We start from the raw sequence: 19,000 nt of genomic DNA on the forward strand, positions 1-19,000 counted from the left end.
TGCACTACCATTTTTAAAACCCAGGAGAGCGGGACTTAAACTGCATTTCCACCAACTGTGACAACAATTCAGTTTTCTGGAAATCTTGTGCCGTTTAGTAGTGCAGCAGTAATATCAAAATGATAAAATTACTGCCATACATCTGGGGCACTCAGAGGACGAAAGGAAAGTGAAACTCGTCACTTTTGTATATCGAAAAGAACACTTGGACGAGAGAGGTTCATCCATGACATGGAAAGGGTCAACGTCTATGGTGTTCAAGACGAGCCAACTTAGTGTTTGGACAGCTGTGCCTAAATAGGATGACTAGATGGAGGCTGGGCTAGTTGATCTGTTTGGTTAAAAAACTGAGCCGCACCAAGAAGACAACGCTATAATGGTGCAACAACATGTGACACTTTGTGTTGCCGCACTGTGTTCTTTTCTTGGTATTCTTAACATTGCTCAACTTCCTAACATAAGTGAATGAAAATAGAACTGTGCAAAGAGAATGGGGATTAATAAACAACACACATGACAGGGACTACATGCATCCCCATTGCAGACGTTGCTGGTATCTCTGTACCATGTTGGCTTAGTGCAGTATGCTTTTTATTATGTAATAAACATTATGGCACGCAACAAAGCAGTGAATATCACTGCCTAATCTTATTAGCGCTGACAAAATGTAGTACAGAAACACACAGATAAACATAAAGATAGACGACAGACGAGAGCTAACCACCAGCCAGTTGGGGCTCATCTGTGATCTTTTTTTGGCTGCCTTTGTATCTATACTATAAGTTTTGTCATGCTGTCAAACCAGCGAGCCCCAATTCTTACTAGTCCATTGACACTTGTGACATGCTTTAGTTGTATCCAAATACTGCGGTGAAATCTTATGGCATGTATTCATTTTTTTTTTTTTTTGCTTTCTTCTCCATCAGCAGAGACCCTGTCAGTGCCTTTGAAACATGGAAGGGGGAGCACAAGACGATCATTGTTGATTCTTGGGATGATATTTCTATCTTCACTACTGTGCCTTTTTCTAGTATACTGGAATTTCCCGACACTTGAACCGTGAGTATAAAATCCAAATAGATTATCTGCAAAATAGTGCGTTGCCCGCCCTTAAAAGCTTTGCTCTAACCATAAATTCTCGTTCACGTATCCACTTCTAACTTGTATGTGTAGTTCAAAAGTGAAAGCAGGGAATGCCAACCGGTCTTTGTCTGTAATCTGAAGACAAGAGAGCTTGGTGAGACTTGAGCATTGCACAGAAGCCACGAAGCAAGAAGTATATGAGAAGAGGAATCTGGCTAGACCGTGACAACAATTGAGGGCCGTCCGATAAAGTAGTGGTCGGGCAAGGAGGAAACGATTACTACACGCCTTACACGTCATCTGTCGTGCTGCAGCGAAAACTGTGCATACATTTTCTTGTATGGACGTGACACACAAAAATTGTGATATTGTCTCATATATTGTCTGTTTGAAGAGCGTGCCACGTGCAATTTGCCTTGGCAAGCCGACTCGCGACAGAGGGCGCATCAGCGCCGTGCCTGATGCTGTGACTTTACAGGGACACCCGAGCGGACGCTGTTTCGCCTCGTCAATAATTTTTGCTCCATGACAGAAGCCGACTTTCAGAATTTTGCAAGAAGTCAATTCTTAAGTTGTTTGCAAAGCACGTCTTCTTTTTTCCAATGAATAATTTCTCATACTTCAGCACTTGTGACTGTAGAAGTGCTAAAACTACAGAATTTAACTGACGTTCGAAATTTGTGTTTAGCATGTGCCGATTGTTAAGTGAAGAATGCGAACAAACGAGTACCATCTACCTCAAGAGTTCTCGGGACACTACAGTTTTGACGGGACAGTACAAAAAGCAATTGCTGTGCTTACCTGGCCCGGCTTGGCGCCCGTTCACATTAGGAATATGACAACTCAACGAATGCTGCTCGCTACATGCTGGCTGATGGTTGTACCACTCGTAAACAGCGAGATTCAGCTTTGGCTGCTGTACAGCGATGCTGCTTATTGGCAACAGCAGAGTGGTTGCCATGGCTGTGCCGTGGAGGTCACCAGTTTCATTCCTATTTTCCAGTATTGCCAGCTCCAACAGATCAAGCAGCTTATGCCATAGTGCCGGCCAAATGTTTTGAAGATCACTAAAAACTGCGCTGCTTCGCATGTGACTGTAGTGTCACGGTTATATAGAGAGAGAATTCTTTTTCGTTTGTTTTGTCCAAGTGTGTGGTTTTCTTTCTGTTGACCATTGCTGGTATTATGGATGGGAGTGGAATGGAAATATAGAACTTACTTACCAAGCACGATGCATCTTAATGAGTCCCAGTTGGTCAAAATTAATCCATAGATCTCCACTGTGGTGTTTCTGGTAGTCTCACTTGTGTACTTTGGCTGTAGCCCAATCAGTTGATCACTCAGTCAGTAGAATTCAATCACTCAAATTCTGATATTACCTGTCCACCCACATTGCAGGTCTGAAAAGCAGCACATGAAGCTGCCACGAGATATAGAGGATGCCAAAGGCTTGGGACAAGTGCTCAACAGATACACAGATCGTTATTTCTTCACTGTCACATCTGGCTTCTTTTTCACCTACATCTTGTATCCTTTTCACGTTTGTTGCTGATGTGCTTCTTTTAATGGTCATAAATATTGCGTTTTATAGGTATACAGTTGAGCCTCGCAATAACAAAATGAACGGGGAAAGCAAAAAAAAATTTAGTTTTTAGAGAATTTTATTGTTGCAAAATGAGATGGCACAGGTAGGTAATGCATTGCAGAATGTAACTTTACTGTGAAAATTCTGTTAGCCTAATTTGGCAAGCTTGCTCAAGGATAGAGAACTGCATTTCTGACGGCACAAAGTGTGCTGCATGCATCGATAAACAGTGGCAGTAATGCTTTAGAGCAGTATTCTCGGTCACTTGCTCTGTGAGATACGATCAGTTTTGCGAGATCTTGTGTAACTTGGCACCGGATGCAGAGCAACAATGCACCACGCATGCAGCAGCATTTCTCCAGCACACGCTGTAGCCCTTGGGCGCTGATGCGTCTGGCGCCGAGCTCGAAAGTGATTGTATGTTGTATACCTAAGATTGTATGTTGTATACCTGAAGACAGTCACTCAATATAATGGCCCCTTCGTGCAAATCTACGTCTGGTGCCGAATCTGCATGCAATGCTTTATGGGTGGCACCAAAACCGGTGTTCTTGAAGCAGGGGATGCGTATTTCCAGACGATCACTCAAACACAGCCCGATGCGTGGCACTTCATGCTGCGACCACCATCTCAAGTGCCATAAACAATTACACATTGGTAGGACGTGTATTTCCTTATTTTTGCTGGACTTTTGTCACCGAGGCGCACCTTATGCACTGCACTAGGTGTGCAAAACCTGTCGTCACATGTCGGTAGCAACGTGTCCCACTTCAAATGGGCCGTCAACAAAGATGGTGGCCATCAAATGTTAGTGGCACACACAATCGCTTCTGGTGCTTGGTTGTTTTTGTAAACAAAAATGGTGGCGCCCATGCAAGTATAATTTGGAGGTACTTTATGCAATTTTAGTGCAAAGCAATCGCATTTGAGCACATTTTGGAGCCTGCTAGCCTTGCGCGAATAGGTAATGTGTAGGGTTACATTCTGGCAAATTTCATGGATGCGGGATTGTAGTACAGCAACATTTCGTTGTCCAGAGGGACTAAGTGCATTGAATCCTATGGGAGTTCGCCGGGGATACGGAAATATTTCGTTGGGAGAATTTCATTGTCGCGGGATTTCGTTGTTGCAGGTTTTGACTGTAGTATGGCAACAGCAAGGCTTGTTATAGTTCAGTTACATTTGTATAAAACAGAGGCATTTCACAGTCTTGTTTTAATTTGACCAAACATGGACTGAAAATTGAAATTTGAAGCTATTTTCTTCCTTCCTTCTCTATTAAAAAACTGTTTACTGCAGCAAGAAATTCTTGGCGGGACATTCTAGTTTTACACTGAATCTGATGAATGTGCTCTGAACAAAATTTTCCAATGTGCAAGCTCTAATGTCTATCATGTGGAAGCAGAGTCTAGAAGCTAAAAGTGTACTGTTGTGAATGATGAAATATGTAGGCTGTTGAGAAAAAAGTGGCAGCTTTGCATGCTTCAACTGCCTTGCTTTCGTGGTTGTCAGGTTACCTGTGTACCAATATAATCTAAGGTTGGAGCAGCAACAATCTAAATTTTTCCTGGGCTGAATGCAGATTTAAAGGGGCCCCTGAAACACTTTTTATCAAAGTCAAGAAATGCATTTGAAGATAAGTTTGACTATTTTGGAAATACTTTGCCACAAAAGGTCTTCAGTGTATTCAGCAGAAGCGGAGTTATTAGCAATCAAACATACCATTCGCGGTGCTTCCACTCCTTCTTCAATGATTTGCACAGCAAAGGCTACGGCGGAGTGGGATGTGCCCACAACATTCCGCCTACTGAATGTCACCATGGTGTGCAGTTCAAATTTGATTTTGGATGTTCACGTAGATGCCACTATTGCTGATTTCGGCACCTACGACGACCAAACGCGGTTGTCCTCAGCAAGCCACAGTGCGCTTAGCCAGTGGACTTGTCGCGGCACCCCACGGCGGCCACGTTATCTATGCTATGTAGCAGACCACAGCAACATGCAACTGCAGCGTTTGTTTTGTGCACAAGAAAGCTAGAGTGTGCGCTTGCCCTCGTATGCACCTGTCTGGCTGTGCTATGTGGTGCGAACTCACTATATTCTGCACCAGCTTGACCGACGGATAGTAGCCACATCCAACTTGCGCACTTTGAAATGCTATGAGTTGCTCATTACGAAGCAAAGTCTACCTGGAGCCGCCAACGTGTGAGGGGGCGCTTGCAAGCGTGCGTGTGGCCTGGTCTTAAGTTTCGTGTGGCTCTAGGCTAGTTATATCGTAAGAAGCCAACAAACACTGACAACAAGGTAAACATAGGGGAAATTACTTGTGCTTAATAAATGAAATAAGGAAACGATAAATTAATTGAAATTAAAGTGGATGAAAAAACAACTTGCCACAGGTGGGAACCGAACCCACAACTTTCGCATTTCGCTAGTTGAGTATTCAAGACTAGTCGAAATTAGTGAGACCCAACGGCTATGCCAATGATAAGCAGGGTGGCCAAGTTAAATTCCTGCACGGGTAGCCGCGGCTGAGTGTGAGCAGACAGTAGTAGACTTCTTTCGGAAGTACGTAATTATCAAAATATGAAAGCAGATTTTCGCTTACGTCAGCCTGTTTATTAAACTGCATCAATAAACACACAATAACAGTAGGAAGAAGTGCACTGATCCAAACACCCTTCTAGATTGATACTGGCTATTGGCAAATAGCAGCCGTGTATGGGAATGTGCTATATAATGAAATAACGTGTCCAGAAAAGAGAGAGAGTGTGTCTTTTAGGTGGAAACATGAACAAATAAGTGCAGCGCCGTAACTCTCAGGTGAGGTCACCTCATCAACCAGAAAAGAGTGAAGAGCAGGCTTCTGTTAAAAAAGAGGGCATTTGAGAGGAAGGTGACTTCGCTCTCCGCTTACGAGATCCACACGCCGTGCATGAATACTGCAAAATTCGGCTGAGATGTTCACAGCAGCATATGCTATCCGCAAACTGCCGTTTTTTTTCACCAAGTCCAAGAAGTGGTTCAGGGCCACTTTAAGAGACTGCAAATGGTAATGAAAAATTGAAATATTTGTGCAGCTAAAAATGTTATGCATTGTATTAAAGAGCAAGAAGAAGGAAAGGCGAAGGCCTTGCCCTGTTGGCTACCTTACACTTTGGGAAGGGGAGAGGGGATAAAGAAAGATTAGAAGGTAAGAAATATATAGTCAAAAAGTGTCATTAAGTTACTATAAGGTATCTACTGGTATGTTGTGGCATGGTGAATGCAAGTCTCCAGACAGCCCCACCAAAGTGCATGGCCTTCATTGGTTTCAAATGACATTTCCCATTGTTTTGAAAATGAAGTTCTTTGTTTAGCTGTGACTCTGGTGTTGTATTGTATCAGTCAAAACAGAATTGATATAATAAATTTCTGTCTCAGGTTCCTCAGGCATTCTGATTTTGTCTTAGCTTTGTGATATCGGGAGAGCGTGGAGGGTTGCATCTATGGGCACAGTGACAAGAAATTGTCCTACGTTTAAAAATAGCTGTACATGTATTTGGCTCAGGCATTATGATAGGAGACTAGTATTGCACCTTTGAACATGGCACTGTGTTACTAGTATATTGTATTAGTATAGTACGCTTTGGCTTGCTTACAGGAATGCCTTTGAACTGGAATTTCTCGAATCGGCAGTGCTGGACTGAGAAATGTGGTAGCTTTATGAGTTGCACTTATCTGCTGCGTACATAGAGAAGTGCATGAGTTGAATTGTAAAAGAACAAGTGTTTTTCCTTGACAGCAGTGTGTGTACAGCTTGCAGTCCTTTGCGATCCCAGGCTCAATCTTCCTGAGCATCCTCTCTGGTTTCCTCTTTCCGTTCCCATTGGCGCTGTTCCTGGTTTGCCTCGTAAGTTTGACACTTAGGAAAAATAATTTTGGTGCCAATGTGTGGAATGATGTTGCTGTGGTGTATCCATTCATGCGCTGTGTGCACAGTTGTGCACGCCAAGCAGGGTTCTCACCAGAAATTTTTTAGGGGCGGACATTTTGTGACTGAAGAAAGGGTGGGGAGGTTACACGCACGATTAGCCCCCTCTCTTTTTTCTGTAGGACCATTCGGTCATTTCGAATTTTAAATTCACCAATTTTGGATGCAATAATGAAAATAGTGGGAGCCAGCGACACATCCTACTGCGATCACCAAACTTTGTCAGGACAAATAAATGCACAGCTCATTGCTGTCAAAATGCATGCAAAGTACGCGCAAATGATTAAAATCTGCGTTAGCTAATAGGAGTGCTTCCTGTGTCCATATGGCAGCAGTAATGAGTTTTGACACTAGTATTTTTCATTTTTCCTTCACTTCTTTTGCTTTATTTCTGTGCCATGAAATATGGTGCTATGGTCATTTGAAGGTCAGATCTCTCCTCTTTATGATGGTTCCAAAATGGCAGCATTCAATCAGTGGGAATTCGCACACTGTGGTGCGATGGCATCCCCTGACGCTCGATTTTCTACTCAGTTTTTGCCGACAGTGCATCATAAAAGTACAATTTGCTCAACTTACATGTCATTTTTCTTTCTGATATTTCCCCTAATGATGAAGGAACACTCGAGGGTAACAGGGAAAAAAAAAAGAATTGAAAATTGTGACCGGTCAACCAGAACGGTGGGTGGCATTTCACTGCAGACTACTGTGGGGGAGAACCGTGACGCCAACATAGTGCATCAAAAGAAAAAGCACTGATGAAGATAATGGTATTTAAAATGTGTCGCAAACATCTTGAAACACTTCGTATTGAGCCTGTCATGCAAGTTTAAATAATATGTGCTTGGTGTGTTAGTAAAATGTGTTGCAATATGGATGTCTGAGTGTTTGCTCTCGGTATCAGTGTGTCATCATGTAGCATGTTCACATCTTTCACTGTTTTTCACAATGTTTTACACCTTGCATCTATTTCAAGTGGCAGGATCAGTGCTTCCAAAGTATGCTGGATATGAAATAGTTTCTCTCATATCTTACGTTCCTGTTGAGAGTTAGTATTCATAATTATACATTCATACATTTGTAAACTTAACAAGACACACTGAAGAATTGTAAATTCTAATTTTGTTCTGCCGCAGTATGCCTTTCATGATTACCTGCCGCGGTGGCTTAGTGGCTATGGTGTTGTGCTGCTAAGCATGAGGTTGCGGGTGTGAATCCCGGCCACGGTGGCCGCATTTCTGTGTGGGCGAAATGCAAAAACACCGTGTCCTGTGCATTAGGGGCACGTTAAAGATCCCCTGGTGGTCAAAATTAATCTGGAGATGCCCCACTACTGCATGCCTCATAACCTAATTGTGGTTTTGGCATGTAAAACCCCAGAATTCAATTCAATTGCTTTTCATGAGTCTAAAGATTAAAAAAAAAAATATGTGGCGAAACTAAATCTTTAATGGACTTTAATGAAATGGTGCCTGAAGGATATAACAGTTTTGTTGAATTAAAAAAAGTTGATGCATGTGGACTCTCATCTGAACAGACCCACCATCTGAATATTGTTGTGCAATGAGGGCAATGGTCACCTGGCACAGGAGTTATTTCTTCCAGACCCTGATCATCACTCAGGCCACATGCAGAGTTGTAGCGTGACAGTGCCTGGCTAACTGCTTTCAACCATGACAGCAATTTGAGCACTTGCACAGCTCAGAAGAAACTGAAACCTTGTGCTTTTGCTGCCAGCCCTAGGGCAGTGTCTCAACATAGTGAACTTGTCACGATGTGTGACTATTGGTTGCATCATATTGCAAAAGTTTCCCAATGACCTCCGTATGACATCACAAATTTTTTGTTCCTTCTTTTTTGTCACTCGCGCACTGACTGGCTGACGGGCTCTTCTAACGCCACAAAAGCATGCTGCCAACGACACCCCTGAAGGCTCGCTAACCTTTCGCTCCCCCAACAGCCTCCTATGCCTTTCTTTTTCTGTTGCTTTTCGTTTTTTTTAACCCTGCCTTCCCACTCTCCTGCTCTTGTCCCCTCATCTTAGAAACCACGCCTAGAGACATCAGGCAACAGCGCTCATTTTCTTTGCAGTCTCTCCCTTTACAGCCAGCCCCACCGATAACAACCGCGCATGACGTCAATCTATTAACCCGTCAAAACTAACCTACCGAGGATGACGAGGCTGCATTCGACGAATATAGGCCCTCCTGTCAAAACGTTGGCCAGCCTTTCTGAGGCACCTTATTCCTTTTTATAACCTTTATACCACAGATTGCGAACTTTAGGTTGTTTTCAGATGCCAAAGTTGTTTTTATGGAGAAAGCTTTTTGAAGTTCACTAGTTTGAGTCCTTGTTTCGTTTAGACTGCAGTGTAATCCTGATGAACATACTAACTAGTTTTGAGCAGGCATTGCCAAAACCTCATAATGTCATGGGCAGCTAGTGTGAGAGCTGTAAACTGTCACTTGATTTTGCATATCCCTGGTTTACCAAGACTCACAGTAGGAGTGACATTTCTGGTATTCCAGCAGTATAATTAATTTGCGAATCCAGCTTAACTTAACATTACTCATGGTGTCACTCCGAGTTTGATACGTCATAGAAAACTGACTGTGAGGATAGGTTGGTCCTCACTGTGAGTAGTTCGTTAACATTGCGGCAAAAGGGCTGATAACAGCATTTCAGTGTTGCAATGTAGCTGAGCTATACTGGTACTATATCTTGAATTGCCTCTTTGACCAAGAGCCAGTAAGTCAGCCTGAATCCTGAAGAAACCTGAACCTGAAGCCTGAAGATAGCCTGAAGCCTGAAGTTAGCCTGAAGTCAGCAGATGCCACCACTTTGGTGCAGCACAACTCATGAAAATTGAATGCAGACAATGGTACTCCAAATGAATGCCTAGTGGATGTCTAGCCAGTAGACCTTTTTCTTTTCATCTGAAGTTTCATATAATTTGAATAAATTGTATGGTCTTGCTAATGTTAAATTAGTGAAACTTGACTTGTTGAATGAAATTAGGTCAGTTTATATGTCCTTAAATAAGGATGCATAGACCGTTGAAGTTGGGAGCGCACTTACGGCTATGTTTAGCGTATATTAGTGTGACTTTCTCAGGGTAAAGATAATACTGTGTGTTTGATGTGTGCAGGCAGTAAAGATTTCGGTAAATGCCCCTGGTTGATACGTATAATTTTTCCTCTGTTACGTAGGCTTACGTCGCAGGACAAATGCTGCTACATATAAACATGCACGCATATTTTTTTTTTTAACAAGGCTTTGTCTCTCACCCCCCCCCCCCAGCTCACTCTCTCACATATCTTACGCTGCTCTAGGACTGAAAACTTCAACAGTGTGTGTGCAGTCTGTTCGAAGGGCAATGAGTGCCCAGTATTATTTTCACTTACTTAATTTGTCCTTTTTTTTTAATGCATTCTCTTTTTAAGATGTCAATCAACCAATCAGTGAGATCTGTGAGCAACATGTGCCTACTCCTCTGCAGTGCTCAGCGTTAGGAGCGTCCTTCTGCTACTTCTTCTCGTACCTGGTCGGGAGGCGCCTGGTGTTCAAGTACTTTCCTGCCAAGGCCTTGAAGTGGTCCGAGCAGGTAACAACCACTGCAGCAGCTTACCACCTTACGATGTGAACATAGGGCGTCAAAGGCATTGCATCATAAACTTCTGCCAAGTTTTCTCTCTCCTTATCAGAATTTACTAATTAGTACTACTGTGTACAACATTGTAGCCATTGCCAGGCCAAGGCTACTCTGATTCATCCAATTTGTTATAGTTCAGCGCAATGTCGTCACTTTACTTTCTGCTGGCATTCTTTTTCATGAGTTTGGGTTTGGCTCGTGGCTTGCCAGGTATGTCATGAACATTGACAGAGAAGCACCTCCACCAGATGTCACTTTGTTGTGACGGTGAAGAACCGAACACTGCTAGAAGTTTGAGTTAACAGTCCAACTCTTTATGTTGCAAACTTGTGCCCAGAAAAACAAGCGACTCAAATCACAGTGGTAGCAGTGAGTTGAGTGATTGATTGTCGTATCTAATCTCGCGGACCATATGCGTCCACTATTTGTACATGACTAGGTGTAGATTTAAGAGTAACCGCTGGCGCTTGCGTAAATTTGAGAATGTACAACATTATTTGCAACACATGTGATAGCTCATCAGGCATGCCTCCTTTGGTTTAGAATTGGTAACAATGTTACAGAAATTTTGAACACCGTAGGTGCATCTTTCGCTGAGCAACTTCACAACAATGGTAATCTGATGAAAACGAACAGTGTATATGAGGTAATACAACGACACGTGGTAACATAACAAATCTGTTCATGAAGTTCTTACACAGGCCAACAGATTTTTCATTGCTGTGGCCACTTCATGATGTCTTACACAGATCAGTGGGGTTGGTTGTGACAACAAAGCCTTGTACTTTTTGTGATGAAAACGTGGCTATGTTAACTTTTTTCAGCATCCACCTAAGAAGCAGTCCTGGAAAACTGCACTGAATCATTTAGTGAAGTCAGCTATTAAATTATTGTACTATAGTGTCAAAGCCTAGAGCTGAATTTGTGCTAACAGTGTAACTAACGTCACAGTGAACTTTTGGTGATGTTTTCCATGTACACATGACTGGAAAACATGTTTTTCTACCAAAGCACTTCACATTTTTGAAAATTTTTCACCATAGTTGGAATTGCTTGTGCTGTAGGAGGCATTCAATGCCTACAATCACCCCTCAGCCCATTTTCACCTCTTACTGCTTGGAAATTGCTTACTGTAAAGAAGCTGTAGTTTTTCTTCTTGCATTTGTAGTGCATTGGCATAACATTGGGATGATAAGCTCAGGATGGCTGTGTATGGTCTGCTAAGACAATTCTGTGGACTCCTATTAAGGGTCCACGGTATAGTTGTGCAAAGTGGGAAAAAAAAGGACAAAAAATATAGAGTTCTATATTACAAAAACTAAATGTTTTTAAATACCAGTACTTGTTCTAAACAAATATTGATAACAAGAAAACAGTGCTAAAATTTTGTTTCTGAAAGTAAAATAAGGCATCATGAAATGCTGTCTGTGTCCTTTTGCATATTCTTCTTCTTTTTGGCCTATCAAAAGGCCTTGCCTATCACCAGGCTCCTTTGCCTGACTCCTTGCTCTGCCTTTAATGCAGGTGGCGCGGCATCAGGACAATCTGCTCAACTACATGATCTTCCTGCGCGTCACGCCGTTCCTGCCTAACTGGTTCATCAACGTCACAGCACCTGTCATAGATGTGCCCATAGCCCCTTTCTTTCTGGGTACATTTGTAGGTGAGCAGCTGGTTTTGTCAGACGGTTTTGCCAGTCAGCGTTTGTGTGCCAACAGTGCACAACAGGCAGAAGCAGTTGAGTAAAAGAGTCAAGGTTGGCGCTAGATGATCGCACATGTTCACTGAAACCTGCTGCTGGAATGACAAAGTTGCAGAAAAAGGGGGTTGGGGGGCGAGGCATAGAAAACGCATCCTTTTTCGCACATTATCTATTTGTTTCTTGGGTCCTTTTCTCTGTATGTGTGTCTGTTGTAGCTGCACATTTCAGTCAACAGTCCAGTAGCGCATCCCAACTTGCTTGATCCCATTCAGCTGCTCGCTCAGGTGCACCAGTGCTTCTGCCTGCATGCTAACACCATCGTCTAGTGGTCTTGACATTTACTTTTGTTCGCAGTCCTTATTCAACCACATTTGATTGCCTTTGTATGGACACACCCATTGATATTGGCACTTGCAAGAAAGCCTTCATAAGTTCAACATAAGTGTGAAATTTTATATAGAAGTGCTTATGAAACTTGACTACTGAAAATGCATGTTAGACTTTAATGTCGATTCTTTTTTGTTCGTTTTATATATGCAGTAAAATCAAGTTAATTTGAACTTCATATCACTGGAAAAAGATGTCCAAATTGACAGAATGAAAAATTGTCAAATGGATTGAGAAAGCAATAAACAAATGCTTCCTAAACAAGTGCCATGCGCGGTGCTAAATGAAGTTAAATGGCACAAAATTTTCTTGTCATTTGCATACACACTGCTCTTTGCGTCACACATTTGCAGTGCTCGTTATTTCTAGGGGTTATCCGTCTGAATCGACTGTTACGCAGCAAAATATGTGTCCGAATTAACGAAAGTTAGCTGCCCTTAAATAATGCATACATTTGCTGGCACCAGAGGGAGAGTCTAAATTTACCAATTTTCTGAATGAACAAGATTTTACTGTCTGTTTATTTGCTGGCACAGTGGTCCGACCATGAAGTTTGAGGAAGGGAGCTTCAGGCCTCCTGCGAATAAACCACCTTTTCCTGTGAGGCACATGAAAACAGTTTTTTGATTGAATACTCTCCAGTCTAAACCGATTCCTTGTCTTAATACCAGCAATTTCCTGCCGATTAAGTCTTTCAGGTACAGTTGAAGAAGTAAAGTTAACAGAACTTGGCTTCAACATGTTTGCCAGTGGTGATCTGGACCTGACATTGCCTTGTCACACGGTGCTTGCAGGTGTGGCGCCGCCATCATTTGTAGCCATCCAGGCCGGCACCACGTTGCATAAGCTGAGCTCGTCCCGAGACGCAATCTCCTGGTGGTCGGTGTCCATGCTGGCCATCTTTGCCTTGCTCTCCCTGCTGCCGGTGATCTTCAAGGGCAAGCTCAAGCAGAAAGTGCTCTAGTGCTCCTCTTCTGGCCAGGATGCACGTTCCTTGCGTGTCTCCGCTGTTGACTTGCTGACACCCGCCCAATTTTTCTCACATTTTTCCTCGTTTGTGTACCCCATCCCTTGCTCCCACCGTACCGTCAACCCTTGTTTCCCTACTGTAAAACACTCTCTAAAGATTTTTTTTCTTTGCAAAAGAAATTTGCCGGGCCTCCATCTTCTTGTCCGGAGACTTGCCTGGAAAGGTAGCTTTTCTCCGGTTTCTTGGTTTCGTCCTGCTGTTTCTCTCTTGCGAGGTACTACTTTCATCACACTTGGCTCCCCGCCGCTGTCTGTTCAAAAATTGTTGTGTATGTCGTGGACTAAATGAGACAATTTAAAAGATGACTGGAGGCATTTTTATTTTGACGTCGCCTTTATTGTTTATGTGCCTCAGCAGTTGTATGACCTAAATCTGTTTTTTTTTTCTTTTCTTTTTTGTGCGTGTGTGACTTGGAACTAGTAACACGAAACACTTGCATGTAAGAAAACACATTGTAATTGCAACCAGTGCCTGCTACTGAAATCGTAGTAACTGCACATTTTGATGTTTCGGCTTTGCACATCTGACAGGTTGTGTTGTTGTCTAAACGAGCCCCTGTTGTTTTTTCTTCCTCTTGTTTGAGGTACTTTTGTGTTTCCAAGAGCCCAACACAAGCCTGGTTGGTTGACTTCATGTTTGGTACATCATCTCACTGGCTAGCTTGTTTCTCTTGGTCCCTTGTCGATGATGGGAGCTGCATAAGCTGCTGGTATTGTGTGATAGGTTGACGTCATCTGTCCCCTCTTCTTTTTCTTTTTTCAGCAGGGCAGCCGCATTCTCTTTTTATTTTGTGTTTGGCATAAAGTTCTCACGTTTATCAACGTTACAGTATTCCTTTGTCATTTTCTGTCACGTTTCGTTCATTTTTCTTTTGTTTGTCCATGACCAGGGCAGCGCATTTGCTTTTTCCCTTGTGAGCAGACCTTCTTGCTAGACCTTCTTCAATAGCTCGCTTCTACAATTCAGTTTCGAAGGTGGTGAAGTTATTCGGATTGTGTCCTGTAACTTCCAGTGACGTCAACGTACATCTAGAAAGGCTCAGATACGTGCTTGCTCGTTTTGATCAACGTTGCGCTCGTAGCATGTTGCAAACAAGTGAAATGTACTACTTGGAAGTGCAAGCCCATCTTGTCAGTGCAGTTTTGAGTTGTGACACAGTCTGTATATAAATATGAACCACACTGGGGCATGCCACTTCAGTTCTACAGAGTTGTGCGAACAAGATTGCCTGGTTTTTGTTCTTTTTCGGTGGTCCTGAAGGCTCCATCTACGACTGAAATCGTAACCTGCGACTCATTGCGGTAAAGCATGCGTTGTGGTGGCCCATGTAAGCAGTTTTCTGTTGAGCTGCCATTCCGCAATTACATGAGAAAGGGAAAAATGAAATGCTGCAGTGAAGGCATCTCAAAACTTAGCTCCGTTATTCACCAGGATAACAGTACATAACCCATAAAAAGAGCATGTACTCTTTCAAGCAAACCTGTACAGAGTGCAGCAGGATAAAATGAATTGTGCATGTAAATATTGTGAAAGGCAAAGCATGTTGTAAATGCAGGTGTTCAGGTTGAGGAATAATAGCAAGCTTACCCCTGTTGTGGCTAGTTGCGGTACTGATGGCATGCGAGACGTGCCAGTGGCTGGACATACATTTGGCGACATAGGAGCGCAGTTGATGGTAATTAGTGCATGCGGACTAGGTTAATGTGGAAGCCAAGATTAAGGGGCACCCATAATAAGGGGCAACAGTAAGTTGCAATGTCAAAAGTCTGAAAGCACTACTCTGTATTATTGCAGGGTCATCAAACCAAAGTTCAGCAAAATGTATCTACATGGGCAGCCAAAAGAAAACGCATGCGATGAGTGAATTCACTTCAAGATTCAGCAGAGTAACTAGAATTTCTTGCTGAGTGGACGATAAATATGATCGCTTTTGCGCAAACAAGGAAGGACGGGAGGGAGCAAGGGGAGTGTCAACTTTCGACTCTTTATTCTCTATTGGATAACATGCAATATACACATGCAGGCGAATGCACGACATACAAAAACAGCTTCAATAGCACAACACCCTAATCACAGCCAGCTATCAAAAAAAACCTTCTTTCTGCATGCAAAAGTAAAACTGGTGTGTCGCCAATACAAGACGAGGCTCGCTCTTTAATATGAAACGCCTCTAACAATTCATGTGCCGTGGTGTCCTTGCTTCTTCCAAGAATCCGCCTCTTGTCCAGTCGTGGCTCACACGGATGTGAATTGCAGCGCTTAGGCAAATGTGCTCCGTCTTTACCTTTCAGTGACAGCTCATCAATTCACATCCATGTGAATTGATGAGCTGAATTGATGAGCTTTGCAGCCCTGGCTGCATTTGCGGCCATATTTCTGAAAGTTTTTATTTTCTCTTTCTTTCGGCTTTCAAAGTTGTTGACAAAAGTGAGCTTAATATGACAGGTTGACTACCTCCAATGGAATAGGCTCACACATTCAAGCCTTCGCAAGTATTACAGTAATGCTAACGCACCTACCACAATACGCTAAAAGCTGCATGTGACTTGCTTGACACCCATTTCAAATAAAGCTGGCCGCTGCAATGAAATGTGCACTACTTAGGTGTTGCCATATGCTCAGGCATGTTTCATGTGCTCATTATCTCGGTAGGACGAGTGTAATGTATGCCATTAGGTGCATGGCAGCCAGTAGTGGTAAAGGAGTGACTTGGGGTAGTTTCAAACGTCTTCAAAAAAAAGCCTTGATCTGCACAGCTTCGAACAGGGTAGGGCACGCCTGGCCTTAGTGCTAGGTCGTTTGGGATGGATGCCTGAATGCCCTGACACTTGCAGGTTGTGTAACCTTCGTTGTATGTGATGTGCACGTTGTGTTTCGTCTGCATCCATGGCTACTGTTTCTGTGGTTGCATGATCGTGAGAGACTAAACAAGCATGTCTGTAGCTTAGCCCTCGGAGCTCGTAGAAAGCAATTTCGTGTTGTTCCATTGGCTGGCTGTCGGTGTGAGATCGTGCCTGTGATTGATGTGGTCTGCGGAAAGTGTCTTCCCTATAGGAAGTAATAAGGGAAAAATACAGTGCAATCTTTTTTTCTTTCTATTTCGCAAGAACAGCTACTATATTTTGTACTGCAGTATGCCCTATTGCAATGTACTGAAGTTGTTGCATTTTGGTGTGCCTGCTTTTCTTGTCTCCACCAAAAAGAAAGAGTTAAAAAGAATTTATTCTGTGTTGGGAGTTTCAGTTGCTTTCAGTTGAAAAGTTCCAAGAGTCTCTGCAATGTTTCATGAAAGGTTGTATGTTGCGTACAGGCTTCATTTTGGTACAGCAATAACAACCTGACCTTGCTGATGCTACGTTTGTATGCTCTCACTGTGCTTGACATTATGTGCCATGAATGTGGCAATTAAGAAACCCCCCGCAAGCATTTTGTCATCACTAGGACCAACAACATGCGGGCCATTTCTGTTTCACTGACATCTTGGTGAACATATTTGCAGTGAAATTGCCGACTCGGGTTTTGTTGTTATAACTTCAGCTTTTATTCTTGCAATTTTTTGAGGCTTTACACAAGCATGCCCATCTTTATAGGCACAGTTCAGCACTGTGTTGAGCTGGGTGAAGAAACAAACAGTGCCACTGATGGCAGGAAATTTGTCCATGGCGCATGAAACAGGCGAAATTGCTCATGACACACACTGGGCTCACTATGCGATCAGTCTCCCATGCTGGGGTTTTACAAAAGCATTAATTTCTTAAGCGACACTTCGAGCTTTCAACAGTGAAAATGCTGTTAGCCACACAACTGATTGTGTGCTTGCAAGATCAAGATGCACAAAAGACGGTGGAAAATAAAAGCACAGTGCCCTCTATGATGCAGAGAGATATCACATTTGTGGTGCGCTATCTTGGTGCCCCTTGGAGTCAGCAAGATGTGAAGTCTGATCAGTCTAATCTCAAAGTAAGCAGCACAAATGCATAGGCCAGAATTCAGAGACGCAACTGAGCTTTGGCAATTTTTCTTTCTGCCTTCTGGCAGCAACAGCTTAACGTGCGAAAATTAGTGTAATAGAAAGCAATGCAAAGAACTGACAAACAAATTGAGCATCAAAACGTCAAGTTGGTAGGTTAGCATCATCGAAATCAAACAGCGCGAAAGGACCGAAGAACAATAGACTTGGACAACGCAGGCGCTAGCTGTGAGTCAGCAGCTACGCTGTGCGAGTCTATTGTCCTTTGTTCCCTTCGCACTGTTTGATTTTGATGAAGTAGAACATATAACACTTAGCAAGTACGTTTCCTGGCATGGCCGTTTATGTTTGCACTTTAAACGTTTTGTTTAGCATACACCCCAATTTTTTGTGTGGATGGGCACCTTTATAATGCTTCAGGTTCAAACAGTTTTTATCGAGAATTTTGTCTCTCTGCAAAACATGCCAGTCATGGTACATACTTCTCGAGTGTTGCCTGCTTCACGTGTTATGTTCCACGTGATATGTTTGGAGTCCCTACCATAGGTGACACTGTTTGCTAAAACGCTAGTGGTATTGCACAACTGGACTGTGCCTGCAAATTTTTTTTTTTCCTTTTTGAAATGGAACTGATGGACACACAAAGTGTATTTTGCACATCATGCAATAACAAGACAATTGTTTTAGCACTGCCGTGAGAAATCGGTTCTTTTAAACAAAACATTCCTTGGGGTTAGCCACCAGCCTGTTTCGTGAAGTGTTTGTTGTCTGCAGTGTTCAGTAGTTTCAAGTGATCAGTGTTGTCCAACTTCAATCTTGCATACTGGTATTCTCTAGGAGCAGAAAACTTCAGTTGTGAAAAGGGCAGCAAATTGTGAAGGATGCTTCCGATACCTTTTCGGCTTTCTTTAAACCTTCTTTCCCTCTTCTTTTCCTTTTTGTTGAAAGGTAGAGAACAGTATTTCTTCAGCTCGTCTTTTGAATAGACTTTTTATTCTCGCAGCTGGATTCTGAAAACTAGTCATGACTATAGCTTGTTTATATATAACGATGTTTTAGCAAGCAGTGTGTGGCGAGAAGCCCTTGTTATTACAGTGAAAAGAATATATGAGCTGTGCCGTTAGTATGCTCCAAGTGATAACAAAGGTAGTGTCTACTTTATTTGCAGTGTTAAAGAAGCGTTCATTGCAACTAACCTCTGCAGTTTTTTTCTTTTTCTTTGCTATAGTGAATCTGGCAGTCTTCACGAGTGCACCTAAGTATTAGCAACCACAGCATCAAGTTTTGGAGCCTGTCAGAATCAATTACTAGCTGCCATTGTTAACCAACCAAAATAATCGGAATGTTTTAATACATCTAAGCACTGCGTATAGTTTTTTTCTTTTTTTGCCCCGTTTATTACTAACGCGCCTTCTACATTGGTACATTTTATTTTCTGTTGTGTGCTTTGCAAGGTACTGGCTGCATGCAGACCAGAAGTTGTATGTGCGCAGATACCAAGTGAAATATTGTGGATTGCATATTGGTGTAATTTGAACTGCAAAATAAATTATGAAATCTCAGTTGTGTTCAACAGGAGCTGTCAGGTCATGTTTGTTCATGGTATAAAATGCACTAA

At 42.6% G+C, this 19,000-nt stretch overlaps 1 protein-coding gene across 3 annotated transcripts in view; it reads left to right on the plus strand.

The window, feature by feature from the left end:
• The window catches only part of stas (Transmembrane protein stas), a 79,951-nt gene extending 60,996 nt beyond the window's left edge, over positions 1-18,955 (plus strand). For all 3 annotated transcript variants that reach the window (XM_055074391.2, XM_050184768.3, XM_055074390.2), the window contains exons 2-7: positions 927-1,059; positions 2,482-2,610; positions 6,467-6,560; positions 10,141-10,245; positions 11,818-11,956; positions 13,177-18,955. In XM_055074391.2, coding sequence (XP_054930366.1) covers positions 995-1,059; positions 2,482-2,610; positions 6,467-6,560; positions 10,141-10,245; positions 11,818-11,956; positions 13,177-13,346 — 702 coding nt within the window. In that variant the 5' untranslated portion in view covers positions 927-994 and the 3' untranslated portion in view covers positions 13,347-18,955. The remainder of the gene's footprint in view (positions 1-926; positions 1,060-2,481; positions 2,611-6,466; positions 6,561-10,140; positions 10,246-11,817; positions 11,957-13,176) is intronic.
• The last annotated feature ends 45 nt before the right edge of the window (positions 18,956-19,000 follow it).

Source organism: Dermacentor andersoni, chromosome 4 (assembly GCF_023375885.2).
Source record: "Dermacentor andersoni chromosome 4, qqDerAnde1_hic_scaffold, whole genome shotgun sequence".
Classification (NCBI taxonomy): Eukaryota; Metazoa; Arthropoda; class Arachnida; order Ixodida; family Ixodidae; genus Dermacentor; species Dermacentor andersoni.